The 23669-nt window shown below is 45.3% G+C and overlaps 1 protein-coding gene across 1 annotated transcript; it reads left to right on the top strand.

The window, feature by feature from the left end:
* Positions 1–2338: 2338 nt before the first annotated feature.
* Positions 2339–21339, top strand: LOC136593530 (autophagy-related protein 13-like; the record flags this gene model as incomplete). The annotated part of the gene is made up of 9 exons (XM_066588650.1): positions 2339–2435; positions 2685–2783; positions 5678–5768; positions 13216–13343; positions 13427–13544; positions 15022–15099; positions 15225–15332; positions 18299–18424; positions 20242–21339. Coding segments are annotated over 9 exons (923 nt in total), but the record flags the coding sequence as incomplete, so codon positions are not given.
* Positions 21340–23669: the final 2330 nt, after the last annotated feature.

The following is a 23669-nucleotide window of genomic DNA, read 5'->3' as shown; positions in this document are numbered from 1 at the left end:
GTGCTGCGGGTGCCAAAGGGCAGGTAGCCTGCAGCCAGGGTGCTGAAAGGGGGGCCAAAAAGCAGGGAGCCTGCAGCAGCCGGTGGGTTGCTGCGGGTGCCAAAAGGCAGGTAGCCTGCAGCAGCCGGTGGAGTGCTGCGGGTGCCAAAAGGCAGTTAGCCTGCAGCAGCCGAAGGGGTGCTGCGGTTGCCAAAAGGCAGGTAGCCTGCAGCAACCGGTGGGGTGCTGGACTTGCCAAAAGGCAGGTAGCCTGCAGCAGCCGGTGGGGTGCTACGGGTGCCAAAAGGCAGGTAGCCTGCAGCAGCCGATGGGGTGCTGCCAGTGCCATAAGGCAGGTAGCTTGCAGCTGCTGGTGGGATGCTGCGGGTGCCAAAAGGCAGGTAGCCTGCAGCAGCCTAAGGGGTGCTGGATGTGCCAAAAGGCAGGTAGCCTGCAGCCGGGGTGCTGCGGGTGCCAATGCAGGTAGTCTGCAGCAGCCGGGGTGCTGTGGGTGCCAAAAGGCTGGTAGCCTGCAGCAGCCGGTGGGGTGCTGCGGGTGTCAAAAGGCAGGTAGCCTGCAGCAGCCAGTGAGGTGCTGCGGGTGATAAAACGCAGGTAGCCTCCAGCAGCCGGTGGGGTGCTGCGGGTGGCAAAAGGCAGGTAGCCTGCAGCAGCCGGTGGGGTGCTGCGGGTGGCAAAAGGCAGGTAGTCTATAGCCGGGGTGCTGCGGGTGCCAAAAGGCAGGTAGCCTGCATCAGCCGGTGGGGTGCTGCGGGTGCCGAAAGGCAGGTAGCCTGCAGCAGCCGGTGGGGTGCTGCGAGTGCCAAAAGGCAGGTAGTCAGCAGCAGCCGGTGGGGTGCTGGAGGTGCCAAAAGGCAGGTAGCCTGCAGCAGCCGGTGGGGTGCTGCAGGTGCCAAAAGGCAGGTAGCCTGCAGCAGCCGGTGGGGTGCTATGGTTGCCAAATGGCAGGTAGCCTGCAGCCGGTGGGGTGCTGCGGGTGCCAAAAGGCAGGTAGCCTGCAGCAGCCGGTGGGGTGCTGCGGTTGCCAAATTGCAGGTAGCCTGCAGCAGCCGGTGGAGTGCTGCGGGTGCCAAAAAGCAGGTAGCCTGCAGCAGCCGATGGAGTGCTGCGGGTGCCAAAAAGCAGGTAGCCTGCAGCAGCCGGTGGGGTGCTGCGGGTGTCAAAAGGCAGGTAGCCTGCAGCAGCCAGTGAGGTGCTGCGGGTGATAAAACGCAGGTAGCCTCCAGCAGCCGGTGGAATGCTGCGGGTGCCAAAAGACAGGTCACCTGCAGCAGCCAGTGGGGTGTTGCGGGTGCCAAAAGGCAGGTAGCCTGCAGCCGCGGTGCTGCGGGTGCCAAAAAGCAGGGAGCCTGCAGCAGCCGGTGGGGTGCTGCGGGTGCCAAAAGGCAGGTAGCCTGCAGCAGCCGGTGGGGTGCTGGATGTGCCAAAAGGCAGGTAGCCTGCAGCTGCCGGTGGGGTGCTGGACGTGCCAAAAGGCAGGTAGCCTGCAGCAGCCGGTGGGGTGCTGGACGTGCCAATAGGCAGGTAGCCTGCCGCTGCAGGTGGGGTGCTGCGGCTGCCAAAAGGCAGGTAGTCTGCAGCAGCTGGTGGGGTGCTGGAGGTGCCAAAAGGCAGGTAGCCTGCAGCAGCCGATGGGGTGCTGGAGGTGCCAAAAGGCAGGTAGCCAGTAGCAGCTGGTGGGGTGCTGCCGGTGGCAAAAGGCAGGTAGCCTGCAGCAGCCGGTAGGGTGCTGCAGGTGCCGAAAGGCAGGTAGCCTGCATCAGCCGGTGGGGTGCTGCGGGTGCCGAAAGGCAGGTAGTCTGCAGCAGCCGGTGGGGTGCTGCGGGTGCCAAATGTTGCGGATTTTCCGTGTGGAAAATTTGGATGGAAAATCTGCTCCATGTAGATGTAGCCTAAAGGAATGCTAAATCTGGAAGTACATAAAGCCAAAATACAGAAAACCCGTTTTTAAGTCGGTGGAGGGAAATTGTCCTAAAAGCCAATAAGGCATGCTGCAGTTTGATGTCACAAAAACTGCATTATTGAAGTGAACTGTGGTGGATTATGTGCAGTTTATTCGTGTAGCGTTCTAAGTAATGAGCATCTTATGAAACTATTCTGGATAGACCCTTAAAGAATGCTCTTACATACAAGCTCCTTTTTACTCCTATAGTAATCTGCTGTGCAAAGCTCGCTGCACATGGTTGCCAGTCCGTGACCTAAAGCCCTAGGGCAGCACAGATTTTAATTCTATTGCTATTTCATGTGACTGAACTGTAATTGTCAGTGTATCTACAGATCACTCTAGTCCTTGGTGTAGTTGTCACTATCAGTCCTCATTGCTGTTTCTTTTTTGCAGGTTTCCAAGCAGTATGTGTCGGGACCGTAGGGACCCCCATTGGAACCCTAACATTGACCTGCGCCTATAGAACCAATCTGGCTTTCATGTCTACTCGGTAAGCCAAGTCGCCACAGGTATGCAGTTATACGGTAGACTCCCGATAAAATAACGTGTACGTCATTATTCACAATGCACACTTCTAGACTAGTTCAGTGCCTTATCATACACTTCCATTATACTAGATTTGTATGCCAATACCCCTACACCCAAGGATAAATTTAGCTACAAGATAGATGGCAGTAAGCGTCTATAGGACAACTAGGCCCAGCAGCTCAATAACATCAATGTGTTTGTTGCATTTCAGGCAGTATGAAAGGACCCAGCCCATCATGGGGATTATTATTGATCATTTTGTTGACCGACCTTTCCCCAGTACCTCACACATGCATCCCTGCAACTACGGGTGAGGACACAGGCAGCATGCACACATATCGTCTAGAGCCACAGAGGACATCAGCTCAGAATCTACTCAGATTACACACATCTTGTAAATGTATAACAACTGATAGGACATATGTTGTAGCTCGTTTTAACCTTTCTGATCTCTTGTGGAAGTCAAGACACTATCTCTGCTGGTACATGTAGATTCACAGTTCGTGGAAATTGTCATTTTCTTTAAAATCAGGATCTATGGATCTCCCCTAATTACTTGACTTGTAAAAGAAAATACAGTAAAACCATAGGTCTTGTTATGGGAAATACATCATATCCCTCTGACTTCACTGTACTGCTCCAAATTGGTTACAATGAGAAGTGCATGCATGCAGAGTAATTGACACTGACACAATGTTTGTCAACATCAGTAAGCTTCTGATCTATTAATAGCATCACTATCTCAAATGACATAGCAATAGAGATACATGCCCCTAAAGTCATAACAACTCATGATTGGCTTAGTTTGCAATGACTAACATATGTTAACGCCTTAAGGTGTGTGTTACTACTAAAATACGTGATTCCTAAGAAAATAAACTTATCCTGTGTTCATTATCCTTTAAAATGCGATGGTGGGGGCCTCAGAGTGCTCTCAACAACTTTTGTCCTGGGAAAGAAGTGTGGGAGTCACAGAAGCATCTTGTACATTCCAGCATACAAAACGTTATTTATATATATATATATATATATATATATATATATATATATATATATATATATATATAATGTGTGTCTGCATAGGCTGATGTGAGAAGCATAGAAAATATATATAATATAGAATATATATTATTACTGTAACAGTCTATTCAGGTAGATGTCTAGTTATGGCCATGATGTCTTATCTGTTAACGATAACTACGTTATGGCGCTCAAACATGATGGAAGGAGTGGTGGTGTTTGATGCTCACCAGGCACCCAATTCCTGCGCCGTGCCCCCCTGAAGTTGGCACGTGCGTAGTGATACTTTTTTCAGCTTGCTGTTTGCATGCACTCTCCAATTTATATGTAGTAGAGCGTGCACACTGTGAGCAGAAAAGAGGTAAGCTGTGTTGCTGGCAGAGACAGCGCAGGAGTGTGGCATCCGGTATCAAACGCCACTCCGCATTCCTTCATGTCTGAGCCCCATAACATAGTTTATGGGGCTCAAACGTGATGACAAGTTAAAGAAGCACTCATAAGTTATCCTGTTTGTACTCCCATTTGTAAACTTTAGGTAAAAGGTAGTTCTGGGAATTGTCTTACCCAGTGCTTTATCGCAGAATTATTAGCTCTCATCTTGGTCGCTGTTGACTATGTGACAATGCCAAACCTCCACAAACGCACATACAGACGCGCTGACAACCCAATTTGCACAGCGCGTACTGTGTGGACTAGCATTCAGTCTCACTGCACATCTATGAGAGCCTTGATGTGGATCTCCAAAGCTTGAATAGAAAAGACTGACTTCTAAGCTAAACAGCAGGAACTATGGGATTTAGGTTTTAAAATGTCCACATGGTATATAGAGAGGTCCATGTCCCGGGACCCCCCTATCTAGGGGGTATAACGTGACCTAGAGGATGTGGGGAGGACCCATGTGTTGGCTAGAGGCGCGTTATTGAAAGCAATAGCTCGGGCTTACCTGAGAATAGTGAGAGTGATCACTGAGTTGAACAGGTTACCACGGGAGGTGGTGAGTTCTTCTTCCATAGAAGTGTTCAAACAAAGGCTGGACAAATATCTGTCTGGGATGATTTAGTGAATCCTGCACTGAGCAGGGGGTTGGACGCGATGACCCCAGGGATCCTTCCAACTTTACCATTCTATGATTCTATGAATATATGCGAGAGAGGAGAGAAGCAAGAAATGGAACTAGTAATAAGTAGGGTGTCAACTTAGTTTATTGTTATTTGTACAGTTGTAAAGGATCAAACGATCAGACCCAAAGTTTGTGCCCCCCTCCACTCCAGTTTTCCCTCCCTTTCCATTTCTCCCCCTTCCCTTCACCCATTTCTATGCCCCCCTTACTCTTCCCTTTCATGCAAGACAGGCTGAAAAATATGGCAAGAGTTCCAAAATTCCATAGAATCGATGAAAGGTCATCTGACATGAACCCCCATCCCCCCGGAACATAACTCATACTGCAGTGGATATGACTGGGTATGCGAGGGGAAAATTTTGCATAATTGTTAAAAGGAAAAATTTCTTTCAATAAAAATATTTTGAGGTAAAACAACCCTAACTGCAGCCTGGACCATAGCTATTAACCCTTTCCAATCCACTATATGACGTCTAAAGACATTCTGAATGAAGGCTGTACAGCTTCTGATATCGGAAGACGTACGGCAGGGTATTCTTACTGTATATTACTGGCCGCTCTGTTGTCAGGGGGCCTCTCCAGAATACCGCAGTACTGGCTCTAGCCAGCAGGGGGTGTCATTGTGTAATGGCAGAAAGAGAAAATTCCCTAAAAAAACCTGAATTCAAAATTGGACTGCAAAGGGTTAATTCTGCATTAAAGCAGCGGGTAAGCAATCGTTTACCTAATTCACTAACATCTGGATGCAATTTATGCCTGAACAACGTGCATTGCAACCAATGTCGCCATGTAGCCTTAGCTAAGAAGCCAAATTACCCCTTTCGGTGCCGACTTTGTACCTCGGGTATGTGCTTTGTTTTAGTTTGTGGTAAAAGACCTTAATAGGTGTCTTTGTGGCTACTGAAGCCACCAATCTGGTCAGTTCGGCCAGATAAGCAGATCTTTTGTGTCCGTCCTATAGCAGTGCTGGGTTTATCACACACTAAATAAGTATGGTGTTTGCACTTCTATAATAGTCTGGGATCATTCTTTTGCATGGGCTTTGTTTTAATGTATCCCAACAGGGCACCCGAGGAGCCAGGAGCTGTATACCCATCTGTGGAGGATTCCCAGGATGTCTGTGCCACATCCTTTTCTACATCCCCTCCATCACAGGTAAGTGTGCGCTGCATTTACAGCATAACCCATCATCCTGCCATGTGCAGATACTCACTGTAGCAGATTTCATTAACCACATCTCTTAAGAAAACTGAAGCCTTTCAGATGGTTGTGATGGTATCATTTCAATTTATAAAGTTGGTTCCTTCATGGTTTATTTAAAAAAGTATTTTAGCAGCGTGAGGTTTCAAAGCGAATGTCAACCCTTGACTACCCTTGTTAGAGTTAAAGAAAAGAAAGCGTTCAAAAACCGCTGAAGATTATATTCTTTATATCTTGATTATAGGAGGGGCTCAGTTTTTCTGACACAGCTGCATATTTGCTGCAGACATAGATTTAAAAGCTACCTGCAGCCACCACTAGAGGGAGCTGACTGCATAGTATTACAGACTAGACCCAATGACAACACAATATGTAGTCAGCTCATTTTAGTGGTGGCTGCAGAAGCCAAAACATCATCATTATTTTTAAAGATTGTGGGTGTATTCACGCAGGCAATATTTTTTCCCCGTTCAAGTTCTGCCAGATTTCAAGATGGAAAAAGAACTCCTTTTAGAGATGAGCGAGCACCAAAATGCTCGGGTGCTCGTTACTCGGAACGAAATTATCGCGATGCTCGAGGGTTCGTTTCGAATAACGAACCCCATTGAAGTCAATGGGCGACCCGAGCATTTTTGTATTTCGCCGATGCTCGCTAAGGTTTTCATTTGTGAAAATGTGGGCAATTCAAGAAAGTGATGGGAACGACACAGCAACGGATAGGGCAGGCGAGGGGCTACATGTTGGGCTGCATCTCAAGTTCACAGGTCCCACTATTAAGCCACAATAGCGGCAAGAGTGCCCCCCCCTCCCAACAATTTTTACACACTGCCTATTTTTGCCTTTTGCACACTGCCTATTTTCTATTAATATGTCTTCTGTCCCTGCCTCACCACTACTGGCCCTGGAGTATGTCAACTAACTGCAAACTGTAGCACTGTGGACTGCAATACAGCGGTGATGTAACTGCCAACACAGAGCCAGGAAATAATTTTGCGCAAGCCTGCTGTAACACTTAGCTGGCTGCGTATGAATTAGGAGGACAACTAGCCCCAGCAGAGACCCAGTACACAGAGGACGGTCACAGGCAGCCCAAATAGATGTTTTTCACAAATGTTTTTGGAAAGGCACACTGCCTATATTCTATTAATATGTTTTCTGTCCCTGCCTCACCAGCACTACTGGCCCTGGACGATGTATAATAATTACTGCAGGACGCAATGCTCTGCACAGCCGATATACAAAAAAAAAAAAAAGTGCAACACTGCAAAAAGCAGCCTCCACACTACCGCACACGGTTGGATGTAGCCCTAAGAAGGACCGTTGGGGTTCTTGAAGCCTAAAATACTCCTAACACTCTCCCTATAGCAGCTCCGGCATCAGCAGCACTTTCCCTGAGCTACGGCAGAACGCATCTGTGGCGAGCCGCGGGAGGGGCCGATTTATATACTCGGGTGACACCTGATCTCGCCAGCCACTCACTGCAGGGGGGTGGTATAGGGCTTGAACGTCGCAGGGGGAAGTTGTAATGCCTTCCCTGTCTTTCTATTGGCCAGAAAAGCGCGCTAACGTCTCAGAGATGAAAGTGAAAGTAACCCGAACATCGCGTGGTACTCGTTACGAGTAACGAGCATCTCGAACACGCTAATACTCGAACGAGCATCAAGCTCGGACGAGTACGTTCGCTCATCTCTACTCCCTTTTTCTTTATTGATCCAGGGAATATTCTGACTGCCATTATAGAGTTGGGAAGGAATGTTTTCCCCCAGATGGGCTAATTGTCTTCTGCCTCATTCGGGGTTTTTTGCCTTCCTCTGGATCAACAAGGAGGAGGTGGAAACATGCTGAACTAGATGGACACTGTCTCCCTTCAGCCTAACATACTATGTTACTATGTATTTTAATGGGTTTAATTTTCTCTTTGACCAATTGTCCGAGTTTGAAAAATCGCTGCATGTTCTGTTTCTTTGCCCTTTTTTCCCAATATGAAAGCGTGGAGGAAAAAAAATTGCAGAACATTTGAGTGCGATCTGTTTTTTTATATTGGAACCAGATGCGATTGTTTTTTTTTTTTTTTTTTCTCCAAACGCGAAACGTTTAATATAAATCAGATTGTGTGTTTTTTGCGCAAAAACGCTTCGCCTGTGTGAATACCGCCTAACTGCAACTTCCAAAAGCTTTTGAGATGTCATAGAAACATGTCAAACGTTTTGATCATGATGAGAAACAATCGCTAGAACAAAGCAGCTGAAACCCTCATCCGAGTGCTGTCACTGCTGGCTGAAGACTGGCTCAATAGAAAGTCTATGAGCCCATCTTCAGCTAGAGAATGGTGGCAGCGCTCCGATGACTACTTCAGCTGGTTTGTTGTAGCGATCATTGGGGGTCTCTGCAATCCAAACTTGACATGTAACTGCGCTTTCCATAGCACATAGGTACACATGTAATCTAAGTACACGCAGGTGATTTTGTGCTCTGTGTCAAATAAATGGAGCGCCGACACATTAAGAAATCCAATCTACACAGAATTTTTGGATCTAATATTGACACGTTGTTAAACAGGTGGAGATTCAGTTCAAGGGTTCAGTAAAGTGAAGCCTGGTATCTGCAGCCATATCTTACCTGTCTGCTCTCTCTTTCTGTCCGTCTCTCTCTGGCTTATTGTGTGTAGTGTGTGTTCCCTCTCAGTAAGGCACAGTGTCAGACAGCCACTCCTGTGGTTACAGACTCCCACAGGGTCCTGACGATGGGACTGACCTTCCCTCACCAAGTGAGTCCAATACTGTGTGAGCCTGTGTATTGCTGTAATGCATAGAGAGTAAACTGCAGTACTTATAAAGATTGACCTCTCATATTATTCGGGGTGGGGCTTGGGGGCCATTTTTTTGACACCAATATTCAACATTTTAGTTTTTAAAATCTCACAAAGAATTTGGTGAAAACGTAAAAATAACTCGTGAAATTCTGTCATATTTAATACTTTTTGTCTGCTAGCCCCCACCCTGCTCTCCAAAAGCCACACATTTTATTTTTCCCACAACTTGCTTATGAAGGCTTGTTTTTTTTTGCATGTGGTGTTTTTTTTAATTATTTATAACACTATTTTAATATATGTTATATTGAAAAACTTTTATACATTTTTAAGTTGGGTCCAATGAATATTGCAATTGCACCATAAATACTTGGGTTTAGGCCTCATGCACACGGGGCAAATTGAGCAGCGGATTCCACGCTTGTCAGCAGGCACGGGCGATCCGCTGCTAAATGTGCCCATCGGTGTGTGTGGAGATTCCTCTCTCCACGCACACCAGGGATTTTATTTGCGGCCGCTACGTGCCGAAAATAAAACGCAGCATGCCCTATTTTTAGAGCGGATACGCAGGGACTGCTTCCATTGAAGTCAATGGTAGCCATCCCTTCTGTGGCACTTCTGCAATCAGCATTGCAGAAGTGTCGCGGATCTGCATCATCGCCTATGCAATGGCGCTGGGAAATCTGTACTGCGCATGTGCACCAGAGCGCCGGCTCCACATCCGTATAGAAGAAGAAAGCATCTGACAGGGTCGAAGGCAGCGGGAACGGGAGGATTCCGTGCAGGATTTCCCGCACTGAATCCGTGCATGAGACTTTAGTTGTTACAGTGTCCATTGTGCGGTGTAAAGGTAATGATGATTTTGTCCTGAGGGGCATTACGATTACAGCAACACAAATTTTATATAAAACCTTTTTTTGTTCGTTTTACTATTTTTGAAACATTTTCTCAGACCCATAACTTTTTGCTCAGCTGTACAACTTTTTGAATACTTTTTTCTTTTTGGTCTGGGATCTGAGGCGACCACAAAAATGCAATTCTACTATTATGCCTTTTTTCCCCCTACTTGGTGTCTAAAACACAACATTTTAATAGTTCAAACTTTTAAGGATGCAATGATACCAATTATGTATGTTCGTATTTTCATATGATAAATGAGGGGAAAAAGTGGTTTAACACGTATTTTGGGATATTTATATTATATACATAAATAATTTACCATATAAGCCAACCCGAATATAAGCTGAGGCACCTAATTTTACCACAAGAAAAATGGGAAAACTTAATGATTCGACTATATTCGGGTGCCGCAGTGATTTTCGGGGAAGGGCTTTAAATATAAGCCCTTCCCTGAAAATCCTCCCTAGTTGTAGCAAAAAAAAAAATTTATACTTACCTCTCAGCTGCTGCCGGGGCTCAGGCTCGTCTAGCTGCTTGGGTCCCGTCACTGTAATGAAGTTCTTTCAAAGAATGGCCGAGCTGTGATTTGCTGAGTGCTATGACCAATCACAGCAGCGCTCAGCTGTCATTCAATGAATGGCTGAACGCTTAGCCAGTCAGACGCAGCCCTTTCAGCAGGCGGGGATCTTAAATCCCTGCCTGCTGAAAGAACTTTATTACAGTGACAGGACCGAAGCAGCTAGATGCACCTAAGCCCCGGAAGCTGCGGAGAGACTAGTATAGATTTTTTTTCATGTTAATGAGGCCTGAGTACGGGACCCTGGCTCGAGTATAAGCCGAGGTGGCTTTTTTCAGCATAAAAAATGTGATGAAACAGTCGCCTTATACTAGAGTATATACGGTGTGTGTATATATATATATATATATATATATATATATATATATATATATATATATATATATATATATTACAATTTTTTTTTTTGGTTAAAGGTCTTTATTTTGCACTCCAGTCCTACTAGGCAACTTGAATATATAATTGCTTGATTGCTCACATGATACCCTGCAGTACTTCTGTATAGAAGTATATTGTGCTGTTAGCGCTATCCTATTATATGATATATACCCTCTGACAAGGGTGTAGGCTTGGAGGCTTACACTAGGTCCCAGGCTCACATAAAATAAACACTCGGCATTCCATGTTAAATCCAGGTCAAGCAGTCAGGGACACCCCCTTCCCCACCCCGCTAATGGCTTAGATGTCACGGTCGCTATTGATCGCAGCATTTACCGTAAGTGGTTTAAACCATTGTTGCAGGCAAGTATTGTCAATATACAACACAACCGGCACCTACCCGTATAGTGGGGTCAGCTTATTGAGCCAGCTTCATACACCACTTCCAACACTCTGACATAGTTATCACCTTCCCAACACATCACATACAATGTGGACCCAGTCTTGTGCTTTATTATAGCACAGATATGTTGGGAACGTAAGGCTGGGTTCACATGGGGCGGAATTTCCATGCAGACTTTCCGCTTGCAATCTTAAGCAGCAGAGTAGACGAGATTTGCAAAACTCTCATCCACACGCTGTGGGCAGTCCGCTGCGGCCAAGCCGCGCTGAAACTGACATGCTGTGTGAAATTGAAAGTGGCAACATGTCAATTGCATCACCATTTCCACTGCGGGCTCTTTTCTCTCTATGGGGAGAGATTCCCACAGTAGAATACAGGAAGTCTAGCCGCCTCATACCCATGCGAATTGTGTGGGTTTTGAAGCTGCCTTTCCGCTGCGGAAATCTCACAGAATCTCCATGCGGTCCCCCTGTGGACATTCTGTGAGATTTCCGCAGGATTTCTGCCCCGTGTGAACCCGGCCTAACTCAGCATATTTATGTACACATGCATACAGAAATGTAAATGGCAACAATTGTCAAACTCTGCATAATTCTTGCAGTTTTACCTTCTCTCCATCTTCTAACTTCGCCTTTTAGACTTTGGTCTGACCCCGCCAGCAATCACTAGTCTGAATCTCCAAAACACCACGGTTCTCCATCACATAGGTTGGAGATAAATCTTCAAGAAATGTTGACAACTACTTCAGTGACTTCTGGCCTTCACAGATGATTGCTCTAGAGGGCAGGGTAGTATCTGCCTGTAGTGGGTTTTTAAAAATCCAAGCGATATTGTTTCCCCAGGATTAAAGTGCAGCGGCCAATGTGCACGTCTGTTATATCTGCCCCTCTGTTGTAGTAGACAATGTGCAAAACGACCCAGAATTGTCTTTCCTGCATTGGCTAATGAGTACAGACACGGCTCTTGGGGTACTTTTAGTACATTCGGTATACATGTTCCCCTGGATAGTGTGATGCAGCAGAAATAGTGAATGAATTATATTGATAACATTCTTTTCCTACTTGATGACTTAAAAGCAAAAAAAAAAACCTACCAGAAAACTCACTTAAATACAAGGTTAATATTCCTTTAACGTGAGTTGGATCACAAGTCCTACCCACAATCTCTTCATACAGCCTCACATTGCGTAAAGCATAAGGGAGTGTGATAAGTGCTTATTAATCTTGCGTTTCCTTTCTTCCATCTCTTTATCTCTTCCTTTCTCTCATCGCTTTCTAGCTATACAGCTCTCGCCTTTCTTACCAGCCAACTGTCCTTGGAGCTGCATCCTCAGAGCTGGGCTACCCTGTGGCCTTGGCTGCTGGAGTGAGCGCTACCCTTCCATACCAGGTACTCCTCGGGAGGAGGAGACGGGCTTAATGCACAAGAATAGGATTAATGAAACACGTTTATGGGGAGGTGGCGAATCTCATGGGTTCTGGTAACGTGAATAATGGCATCACAGAGAGTTTATCTGTCCTAAGCTCTAGTGCATCCAGATCAATGGGAGGAAAATTTGGATGGGGATCATGTATTGATTCTGGCGGCCAAAAGATGCGCCAGCTTATTTTGAAGTGTGAGCCCTTGCAAAGAATCCTGCTTGAATCCAAGGTTTAAAGTGTGTTTCCACAACTTGGAGCTGTGTTCTCAACTCCGTATAAGGAAGCAGCATTCCTAACCATTCCTGAATATACTTGTATTAGCAGATTTGCTTAAAGGGGTTGTTCAGGACTTCTACTGTTGATAATCTATCCTCAGGATAAGTCATCAATAGTTGAACAGTGGGGGTCCGCCACTCGGGATCTTTTCTCATCTGCTGTTTTCTGGGCTGCTGTCAGTGTGAACAGCCCTGGAAGCAGATAGCGCTGTCTGTATTGCAGTGGTCGGGGTTGGTACTGCAGGTACAGAATTGATTCAATGCAGTACCAACCCGGGTTGCTGCAATGTTGACAGTGCTACTTGCTTCCAGCGCTGTCAGCAAGCCCGGCGATCAGCTAATCGGTATGTATCCCAAGTGGCAGATCATCAATAGTGTAGAGAGAAGGAAAAAAATTCCCTGACATCTCCCTTAATTTCTGTATCAGGTTAAACGGAATGTAACGGGCCAACAACTGCAGGAATTAAAAATTTCCAAGGTGACTTGTCCATTAGCAGGCATGAATGGTCTGTAGTCAGTCAGGGGTATAGTAAGCAGCCAGAACTATGAATTCCAGCAGCAAGTTTCCTTATATATAGTGAAGAGTGTAACTCCAAGGTCCTAATTGTTCGTTAACCCATTTTTTTTTTGTATTAATAGATGATGGTGCCAGGAAAGGAGGGTGGGTTGCCCAATATTACTGCCCAACCTGCACATGGTACTCAAGCAGATCATGACAGAGCGGTTTTGACTTCACCATCACATGTAACTGGCACTACCTCCAGCAGGTAAGTCCTCAGCCTATGAGTCCATAGACCTTCCAATCTTACTGTGACTTAGTTTTTACATTTATCCTTGCTTTTCTGTGCAGTGAGGAAGCAGACATCCCATCTGGGAGCAGCACTGCGGGGAGGAGCTCTCCCAATAAGTCTCCCCATATTCTTTTCACCCGTAAAGTTGGGGCTTTTGTGGAAAAACCTTCCCCTCAGGTGAGTGAACACAGCTTTAGAGGATGTCCAAGTGGATATCTGTGCTGATCCTATTAACCCCTTAAGGATATGGCCTCATTTGGTTCTTAGACTATCAGGCAAAAGCCAGAAGCCAAGTGCCCTGGCTTAATACTATGTTATTCACATAGAAAGTGGTAACCTTAAAGCAACCCTGCAATTTCGGAACAGGGGATTTATTGCCTACAGTAGTTCTTCTCTGCCAGCACTCCAATCCCCAAGTTTTGGGCCCTCTTTTCGGCTGTCCAAGATGGCAGGATCAATTTTCTGTCTACCTAATGTTGATCACGATAGCCGTTCTGGCCAATCACAGAGCTGGTATAGTGCATTGGTAGTCTAACACTACCAATGCACTGTGGGAATTAGGTAGTCTAAAGATTGTCAGCCATCTTGGATGACTGAAAACAGGACCTGGAATCTGTGGAGGGAGGGACAACAGAGAAAAACAACTGTAGGTAATATGCCCCCTTCTGGTTCTGAGACAGAATTTTGTTCTTCCGGAAGGTTGTTTAAAGCAAGAAACAAAACTAATTCAAAGCTTCCTGAATCTTAGATTCTAGAAAAGTATAGTTTAATGAACAAAAACTATAAAATAAAATGTTTTAAAAAAACTAGTAAAAAACATTAAAAATAAAAACCATACATCAAGCATCAGAACTTCAACCTGTTATGGGCTCCTTGCAGCCAAAATGCTAGTAATACAAATGTGTTGTACTGTGAGTATAATTCCTCATAAGGCTGCGTTCACACAGGGGATGTCCTGCGGGTTTTACAGAGCAGAAATATCCACGTCAAAATCTGCACCATTTGATAGAGGTTTTGGTGCAGATCTGTACAAGATTTCACCTTTTTGCTTTAATTCAAATCAATAGGGTGAGATCTGCTGCGGATTTACACTAAATAGTGCAGATTTATTTCTACTGTAAAGAATGTGTTGCAAATCCGCCACTTGTGAAGGCAGCCTTACAGACAAAGATCTCCTATTTATAACGATTGTGTCCTATTGGTATTCATGGTTCCTAGAAGGGTAATGCAGTCACACAATTGTTGTAGGTCACCTCCCACACGTTTGCGCCCTTCACACTCTTTGGTGTACATATGTGTGAGTCTCTCCTTTTTGCTAAAATGTCAATGGATGAAATTCCCAAAGTGGGTTATTGGTGCTATGTGAGACGTTGATGGGGCCAACTCGTCTGTCTTCTCATGACAGTTTCTGCCAGCCATGATTTCCATTACTCACCAGCCATGTACTGCATGTAGCAGTGTGTGTCATTGGAGACGCCAGCGCATGTGCAGTGGTGTCCTTCAAAGTTCTGGGTGCAGTAGTAACCGCTCCTGTCACAGTGGTTCACATTAAATGCATAGCTGCCACAACGACCTAGGAGAGAATGAGTTAAACCACTGCCCATTGCTATATACACACTGTGAAAAGCATGAATTGTTTCTGATCTATTCTCAGGTCACTTATGCCAGCACAGATATACCATTCGCTGTGTTTGCACCCAGACTGATTGATGTGGAGGACACCGACCACATGGTATGTCCTCACCCCTGATCCTAGTACTTTAGTGCTATGAGTGTTCTAGCTCATAAGGATTGACTTACAGATTTTCCACTGATTTATGATACATGGTTTACGGTAATTTTTTTCTTTTATTCCAGGTGGTTTGTCCTGAGACTCCGGAAGAGGTGACACCAGATGCTCGCAGTTTGCAGAGCTCCTGCTCAAGCAATGAAGTACCCCAGGATGACTTTGTTATGGTGGACTTTGTAAGTGCTGCCCACTCTACCAATTAAATATACTCATTTCAATATGGGATTGGAAGTCGCCAAAGTGTGTATATGCTATTTATGGCATAATGCTGGCAGCGCACACGATCAGGGATGTCTATTGATAGCTGGTGCACACAGAGGATCCGAGATATGACAAAGGCCCCCTGTCCACGGCCGTTGCGGAATATTGGCGGCAATATTCCGCTGCGAGGGAGGAGGGGGGCTGCTGTCAGCTCTGTGCAGTGAGCCTATCTGACAGATAGACTCACCGCGGAGAATCGCGGCATGCTGCGATTTAGATCCTGCGAGCGGAGAATCGCTATGATTCTCCGCTCATGGATGCTACAGCTGCGCTTTCCATAGTAACGCCGGATTATTGCTGCGGGTAACGCAATGAACAATCACCCGTGGACAGGCAGCCTAATATATAAAAAAAATGAACCTTTTCATGTTTTAGGCGTATCGTCAACCAACAGCAATAATATTTAATACTGTTATATGGATACCTTGTGTTATTCTTATACACTAAGGCCAGTATTTGGTAGAAATGCCAAACGAATCAGTATTCCTTATCACTCCACCATATATTAAGCACAAAAGAATGTAGTGAGAACTACATACTATATATTTTTTATTATACAAAACACACAATACATTATAAGGATTTAATAGGAACAACACATTTAAAGAATCAATCATAGGTGGAATCACAATCGTATAAAATGTAAAGCAGAGCAAAGAGAGGAGATATATATATATTATAATTTTATTTTATTTTTTTTAAAACAAGGTATGGATGTATAAATGTACAAATTTTGTATAAAATGTGTGTATTTATAAGTCACCCCCATGTTGCTTATTACCACTGATCGATCCCTTTAAATAGGCACAATTGTCAACCTCACCGCCTAGTGCTGCTCCTCTCTATTTAACCTGTTACACCGTTAAAATATTTATTTAATGAATTATTTACTGTGTTGTATGAGCTTAGTGATGAGGGTCTGCTGCTGTGATACCAAACACAATGCACAATTTGGAAAACCTATTTTCATATACCATATATACTTGAGTATAATCCGAGTTTTTCAGCACATTTTTTTTGTGCCGAAAAAGCCCCCCTCGGCTTATACTTGAGTCAGGGAAGGGTTTAAAAAAAAAAAACCCTCTATACTCCCCTCCCAGCCGACATCTGTGTCCCCGGCGGTGGTGCCAAGCTGCTTGAATTCCTGTGTTACCGGTGGTGATGCGGCAAGCTGCTTGAATTCTTCCCGCTGTCCTCCCCCACTGTCCTCTCTACTCGGCTCTGTCATCCCCTGCCGTCAACGCTGTGATCGAGCGCCAGACAATCACAGCAAGAGCTCGATCTTTCACAGCCAATCAGTGAATGACATTCACTTATTGGCTGGCGCTCGATCAAATCAAAGTGCTTACTTACACGGCGCTGACAGCGAGGGATTTCAAAGCCGAGCAGGGAGATGACAGCAGCGAGAATTCTAAAGCAGCTTGCCGCACTTACTGTGTAAGTAAGCACTGTGATTGGATCGAGTGCCGGCTGTGATTGGCTGGTGCTCAATCCAATCACAGTGCTTACTTACACGGCGCTGACAGCGAGGGATTTCAAAGCCGAGCAGGGAGATGACAGCAGCGAGAATTCTAAAGCAGCTTGCCGCACTTACTGTGTAAGTAAGCACTGTGATTGGATCGAGTGCCGGCTGTGATTGGCTGGTGCTCAATCCAATCACAGTGCTTACTTACACGGCGCTGACAGCGAGGGATTTCAAAGCCGAGCAGGGAGATGACAGCAGCGAGAATTCTAAAGCAGCTTGCCGCACTTACTGTGTAAGTAAGCACTGTGATTGGATCGAGTGCCGGCTGTGATTGGCTGGTGCTCAATCCAATCACAGTGCTTACTTACACGGCGCTGACAGCGAGGGATTTCAAAGCCGAGCAGGGAGATGACAGCAGCGAGAATTCTAAAGCAGCTTGCCGCACTTACTGTGTAAGTAAGCACTGTGATTGGATCGAGTGCCGGCTGTGATTGGCTGGTGCTCAATCCAATCACAGTGCTTACTTACACGGCGCTGACAGCGAGGGATTTCAAAGCCGAGCAGGGAGATGACAGCAGCGAGAATTCTAAAGCAGCTTGCCGCACTTACTGTGTAAGTAAGCGCTGTGATTGGATCGAGTTCCAGCTGTGATTGGCTGGTGCTCAATCCAATCACAACGCTTACTTACAAAGCGATGACAGAGCTGAGCACAGTTGACAGCGGGGAGAATTCAAGCAGCTTGCCGCACAGACACAGACGCTGGCTGGGAGGTGAGTTTGTTGTGTGTTTTTTTTTTTGTTTTTTTTTTTTACCCAGTATATACTAAAGTATAGCTCGGCTTATACTTGAGTCAATAAGTTTTCCCAGTTTTTTTGTATTAAAATGTATTGACTCGGCTTATATTCGGGTCAGCTAATACTCAAGTATATATGGTACCCTATTATTTCAGCCAAGCTACTCTGAATCCTGAGCAGTAGAACTATATGACTTAGAGGAACTGCATTTTAAAAAAACTTCTGACATGTCGGAGCAAGCTTTAATGAGTGTGGGTCCGGGACCCTCATTGATTGCTGAAACAAAGAGGCTGCAGCGCTAACCTGAGTGCTGCGCCCCTTCAGCTATCTCACTGTCTGTCAGCTCCTCTCTGCAGTGGAAGACTGATGCATACCTGTCTATTGAAGTCTGTGCGTCAGACGCCTTCTGCTGCTGAAAAGAGCGAGCCAGCAAGTAACGAAGACAGCCGAAGGGGCACAGTGCTACAGCTCCTTCATCTCAGTGATCAGTAGGAGTTTCAGCACTCGGACCCATGCTAATTAAAACTTCTAACATGTCAAAAGTTTTAAAAAGGTGCAAATACTTTTTAAACTTAGTAACGTTTTTCCTTAACAAAAAGTGAGACTTTATTCCATTTTCTAGCGACCGGCTTTTTCTAAGGATGACCTTCCTATGGATGTGGGAACCTTCTACCGGGAGTTTCAGAACCCGCCTCAGCTGAGCAGCCTTTCTATTGACATTGCTGTCCAGTCAATGGCAGAAGACCTGGTGAGAAATTCTCTTTAAAGGTTATGCTTCTTAGACTTTATTAGTTGTAACCGCAGGTATAAATATTCAGTGGTGTATGTTTTACACGGAGGGTTCTCTGACAGTTTCCATCATGATTAAATATACGGTTTTGCTCATACTATAGGGCAGACCTCAGCAGCAACTGATGAAAATTGCTGCAAAAGTAAAGCCCTGTTCGCATACACAGCCACCATGGGTTTCTAGTGGACAGACACATGTCTAACTTGTGTCCTTTCTTGAAAAACTTTTAGTTTTTTTTTAAACAAGGTTACTAAAAAGTATAGGCAACTACTCAATACAACAAATAAGTATAACACAGTATGTGTGTTAATCCATCAGCAGATGTCAGATATATACTTGCTTTTGGCAGATCATTTTCATATCTTTTGGCCTCATGTCCACGGGCGGATTTCTGTTGCGTAATCCGGAGCGGGTGTCCGCCTCTGGATTCCGCAGCAATAACCCTCCGTAGCATGCTATGGAAAAACAATTCTTCATGCACATGAGCGGAAATCGCAGCATGCTCCATTTTATTGGGGTTCCTGCAAAGTCAATGGAAGCTGTCCAACCCCCAGCCTGCCTGCAATTGGCATTGCGGATGGGCCACGGATTCCGCAGGAGAGTAAAAAAAAAAAAATCTGTACTGCGCATCGGCACGTCCGCACACATCTGCAGTACAGAATAATGAAGACACAGACAGGTGCGCGTGCCGTGGACATGATGCCTTTAGGTCACATTCAGAATGCTGTTATGTGCTTGCATCTTGGCATCCATATTACTCCTGCAGGACACCCCACTATGGTTCAAGTTTAGTTCACATTGTGTCTAGATCCTACGTCAGGAGGGTCTCTGATGTAAACCTCTGATGGAAGGCTGCGACGTATCCCACTGTATAGGCATAGAATGGGATACATCACCTATAGTCTTCTATTGGGTGTATTTTAAATGAAAAGATCTACGCTGTTCCTTTATCACAAAACGTATGCCAGCTTATACTGGTCTGACAAAAAGGGCTCAGGTGAAAGAAGTGGAAATTTGTGGCTCCAAACGTAATCTGAACAGGACCTCAGATCATCCTAGAACCTTATAGTGAGCCAACTGCACATCGCTTTACTGCCATAAGAAAGATGCAGAAATGCAGCCACATTATGGCCATCAAATTACTGAATGAATGTTTCTTTTTTGTTTGTTTTTTTGCGATGGGAAGGCAAGTGAGGAAGTAATAGGAGAAACCTGTTTGGAAGGAGTTGCCCTTAAGAAGGATGATCCACTTTAAAATTAACTACTTAAAAAAAAAAAAAAAAAGCACGTAAATCACACATTTGATCTGGATTCGCCATCGCTTCTGCTTTCTTATTGGACAGATGGACAACCCTGAAGATTCAGTGACTTTAGGTTATTCTGTGATGTTTATGGGTGTATTCACACAGGTACGGTTTGGATACTGTAAAGACCGCACCACAAACTGCGGCGGGAAAACAGTGCTTGCTTTTGCCGCTGTTTGCCGATGCAGTTATGGTTGTGGTAAGTGTTCCCTTAACTATCTTTTAAGTCAGTCATTCCCTTGACAAATGGAGTCACTTTGTTAGCAGACTAGAGGTGGAGGCTTACTTTACATTGACTCCAGGTAAAAGCTCAATTTATTTGGCTTTTGCCTAGAGGGTCACACATTTCTGTGCACTTTTTCTTCAGCATTTTCCATCAATGTAGATGAATTCTGTCACCAGCACAACACAAACTTTAATATATGGTCATTGCCTACTGCACTAAATTCACCCTCTGTCTCCTCTCCATAGGATTCGCTGCCGGAAAAGTTGGCCATGCATGAAAAAAACATGGAGGAGTTTGATGCCTTTGTGGATTCCCTGCAGTAAGCTGGAGTGTCTCCAGTTGCTCAGCCCTGCTCTTCAAACTCAGGCCATTTTTTGTTGTGCCCCTACTTGTAATTCTTATTTCCGGAAGCACTTTGTGGACTTCTGTAAGGCATTCTTGTAGCACAGCTGCTATAACTGTACAGGACTCGCAGATTGAGGAATGTGGTAATCCTACCACCAGGGAACTGGTTTCTTCAGGGAGACTTGACCATTTCTGGGTCACTGTTAAGAAATGAACAAGACGACCAGAGGAAGGATGAGAAAGCGAGATGTTGAGAATAACTCTACAACACTTGTATCTTCGCATTACTGTAAATATAATGCTGTGGTCCAGGACAGAGACTGCCAGGCTGCACTGCACCTTAAATGCCCCATGTGGGCAAAGTGCGCTTGTAAGATCAGCACTACCATTATATGGGAACCCCAGCGCGTCTTGCCTGTCTCCGTCTCAGGTATGTCAGTATGAAGGGGTTTCCTTATTTTACACAGGGTCAGCTATGGCTGACGTTGTGTAATACAATCACAAATGTTCATGGAAGTCATATTGTTTCTTAACATCTCCAGCCCTTATGCTTTTTAACTTACTCACCACTGCCCCGAGTGGTGAAAAATGTAATTACAGCAGCACGGTCAACGGCATCTATCTGCAGACCCCTCCGACTTTTTCTCCTCACTCTCCTTCGCATTCTGATTTATCTGCCACTCAGCAAATGTAAGACATTGTACATTATAACACTAATAAGTGTTGGCACAAAGCAAAACGCTTCAGATCAGCATAATAGGAGGCGCTCAGGTACTCCGTAGATTAGGTGTGTCTGCAGGAGATGCATTACTCTGTGGGCTTCGTCACACACACATTTTGATGTTTTAATGTTAGTAGAAATCTTCGAAGGGTTTAATGCTGCTACCCCATCCCCTCCCAATACGTCCTTTGCATCCAGAAGGAGGAAATCCAGCACTGTAATAATGAAAGATGTCATAATTATATGTATTATAAAATAAATATATGTATTTCCAAGATCTGTGCAGTTTGTTGGTTCTGTACATCATTCATGTCGGTTGCACTTGTGGTGTATTAAATTTAATATTGAGTAGATCACCTTTCTTTGAATGTCAGCAGCGCATAGAGAACATGAACAGGAAGAAATCTCAACATTAAAATGGTGCCTGATAAGTATCAGACAGGAGGCTGCACTGCATGCAAGTGACTGCAATATACATTAGAGACCGCCAGAGTGTGATAGGCAATAAAAGTGTGGGGGACAGAAATAGAAAAATGTATTTTTCACCGGAGCGGCCCTTTAAGGTGGCCATAAACATTAGATGTATAGCATGTATGGGGCCTCCTGACTGTCCCCCTCACAGCAGATGTTGGGACAGATAAGGGTCAAGCAGTTAAATTTCAACAGTCTAATGTTTTGTTTTTTTTGGAAGATAAGCCTTAGGTTCTGACAGCAACGTACACCTCGCTGTACATTCACTACACATGCGTGCTTCACTGAGCAAGAACCCACTTGGGATGAGTGGTTTGGACACAATCAGTCTCCTTACCCTTCTGGCAGCTGACTTTTTACTTCACTGCAAAATCAGTCTTCTCATCTCTACTGCCATGGCAGAAAACTATTTCTACTGGCTGCCCTGCAGTGAACGGAGAATCACTATGCAGAGACCTGGCTGTGGGGAAAGGGACCGAGCATGTGTGTCCTCCCAGGACTCGTAGTAACATAGTATGATCGGCTGAAAGAAGACAACGTCCACCTAGTTCAGCCTGTTTCCACCCCCACCCCTGCCTTGTTGATCCAGAGAAAGGCAAAAAAAATGCAATAAGGCAGAAGCCAATTTTAGTCCATTTGGGGGAAAAATTCCTTCCCTACTCCATAATGGCAGTCAGAATAATCCCTGTCAATTACGCGGATCCACAGCGATTTGGAAATTGACATTTTGAAATCCCCGTGGGAAGGATTGCTTGCATTGACTGCAATGGAAACTGTCAGTGCAAGTCTCACACAAAAATAGAGTATGCTGCGATTCTTCCTCGTGAGCGGAAATCAAAAGGAATTTGCGCTCGTGTGCTTGGAAGAATCATTTTACGTTGCATGCTACGGACGGACATTGCTGCAGAACTCGCAAGCGGTGTGTGGCGGCGAATTCCATAGCAAAACTCCGTCCGTGTGCATTGGGCCTTAACCACCCAATTTTTTTTTCAGTGTGAATGATCCCAGTTTTGATAGCCTCTCTGGGTATTCCAGTCCTCCCATTCTGTTTATTAATTTAGTTGCCCTTCTTACCCCTCAAGCACTGCAACATCTTTCCTGAGCAGCAGTGACCAGAACTGTACACAGTATTCCATGTGGGGCCTGACAAGTGCCTTATATAGTGGAAGAATAATGTTCTCGCCCCTATACCTCTTTTGATGCACCCCAAAACTTTATTTGCTTTTCCAGCAGCTGACTGGCATTGATTGCTCCAGTCAAGTCTACAGTCAACTAATACCCACAGGTCTTTTCCCATAGAATTGAAGGGTGACTACTCCCTACTGATCCTACTCGATCTCTCCGCAGCGTTTGACACTGTTGACCACAAACTCCTCCTCAGTATGCTTCGCTCCATCGGCCTAAAGGACACTGCTCTCTCCTGGTTCTCCTCCTACCTGTCTAACCGCCTCTTTAGTGTCTCCTTTGCTGAGTAGTAGCCTTCTTGTAACGAGCACTATTCAATAAAGCAGAGGATTTTTTACTTTCATAAACCCAAGCTCCTATTTTACGTCTGTCTATGAAACGAAGAGCCACTGGGATCGAGTGGCATAGGGTAGAAAGGATTGCCTGCTGAAAGAAGGATATGAAACAAACATAAGATGAAAGCAAGCACAACCTGATGCAAAGGTGAGAAAAATTTTATTTTTCATCTCCTTCGCTGAGTCTACATCCTCTACTTTTCCCCTTACTGTTGGGGTGCCCCAGGGCTCGGTCCTCGGCCCCTTCCTCTTCATCTACACAGCCCCCATTGGACAAACCATCATCAGAGCGCCACCGACTGTCTGTCCGCTGTCTCTAACACTATGTCCCCTCTCTGCCTAAGCCTGAACCTCTCAAAAACTGACTTACTGGTGTTTCCGCCCTCCACTAACCGACCTCATCCTGACATCTCCATCTCAGTATGTGGCACCATAACTCCCAACACGCCCGCTGCCTTAGGGTTATATTCGACTCTGATCTCTCCTTCACCCCCTACATCCAATCTCTCACCCGAACATGTCAGCTGCACCTCAAGAACATCGCAATAATACGCCCTTTTTTCACCATGGACACGTTAAAAACGCTCACTGTTGCCCTCATCCTCTTGGCTCGATT

This window comes from Eleutherodactylus coqui, unplaced genomic scaffold (assembly GCF_035609145.1).
Source record: "Eleutherodactylus coqui strain aEleCoq1 unplaced genomic scaffold, aEleCoq1.hap1 HAP1_SCAFFOLD_611, whole genome shotgun sequence".
Lineage (NCBI taxonomy): Eukaryota > Metazoa > Chordata > Amphibia > Anura > Eleutherodactylidae > Eleutherodactylus > Eleutherodactylus coqui.
Note: the sequence above shows the minus strand (reverse complement) of the source record. Positions and strands in the feature narration are given on the sequence as shown.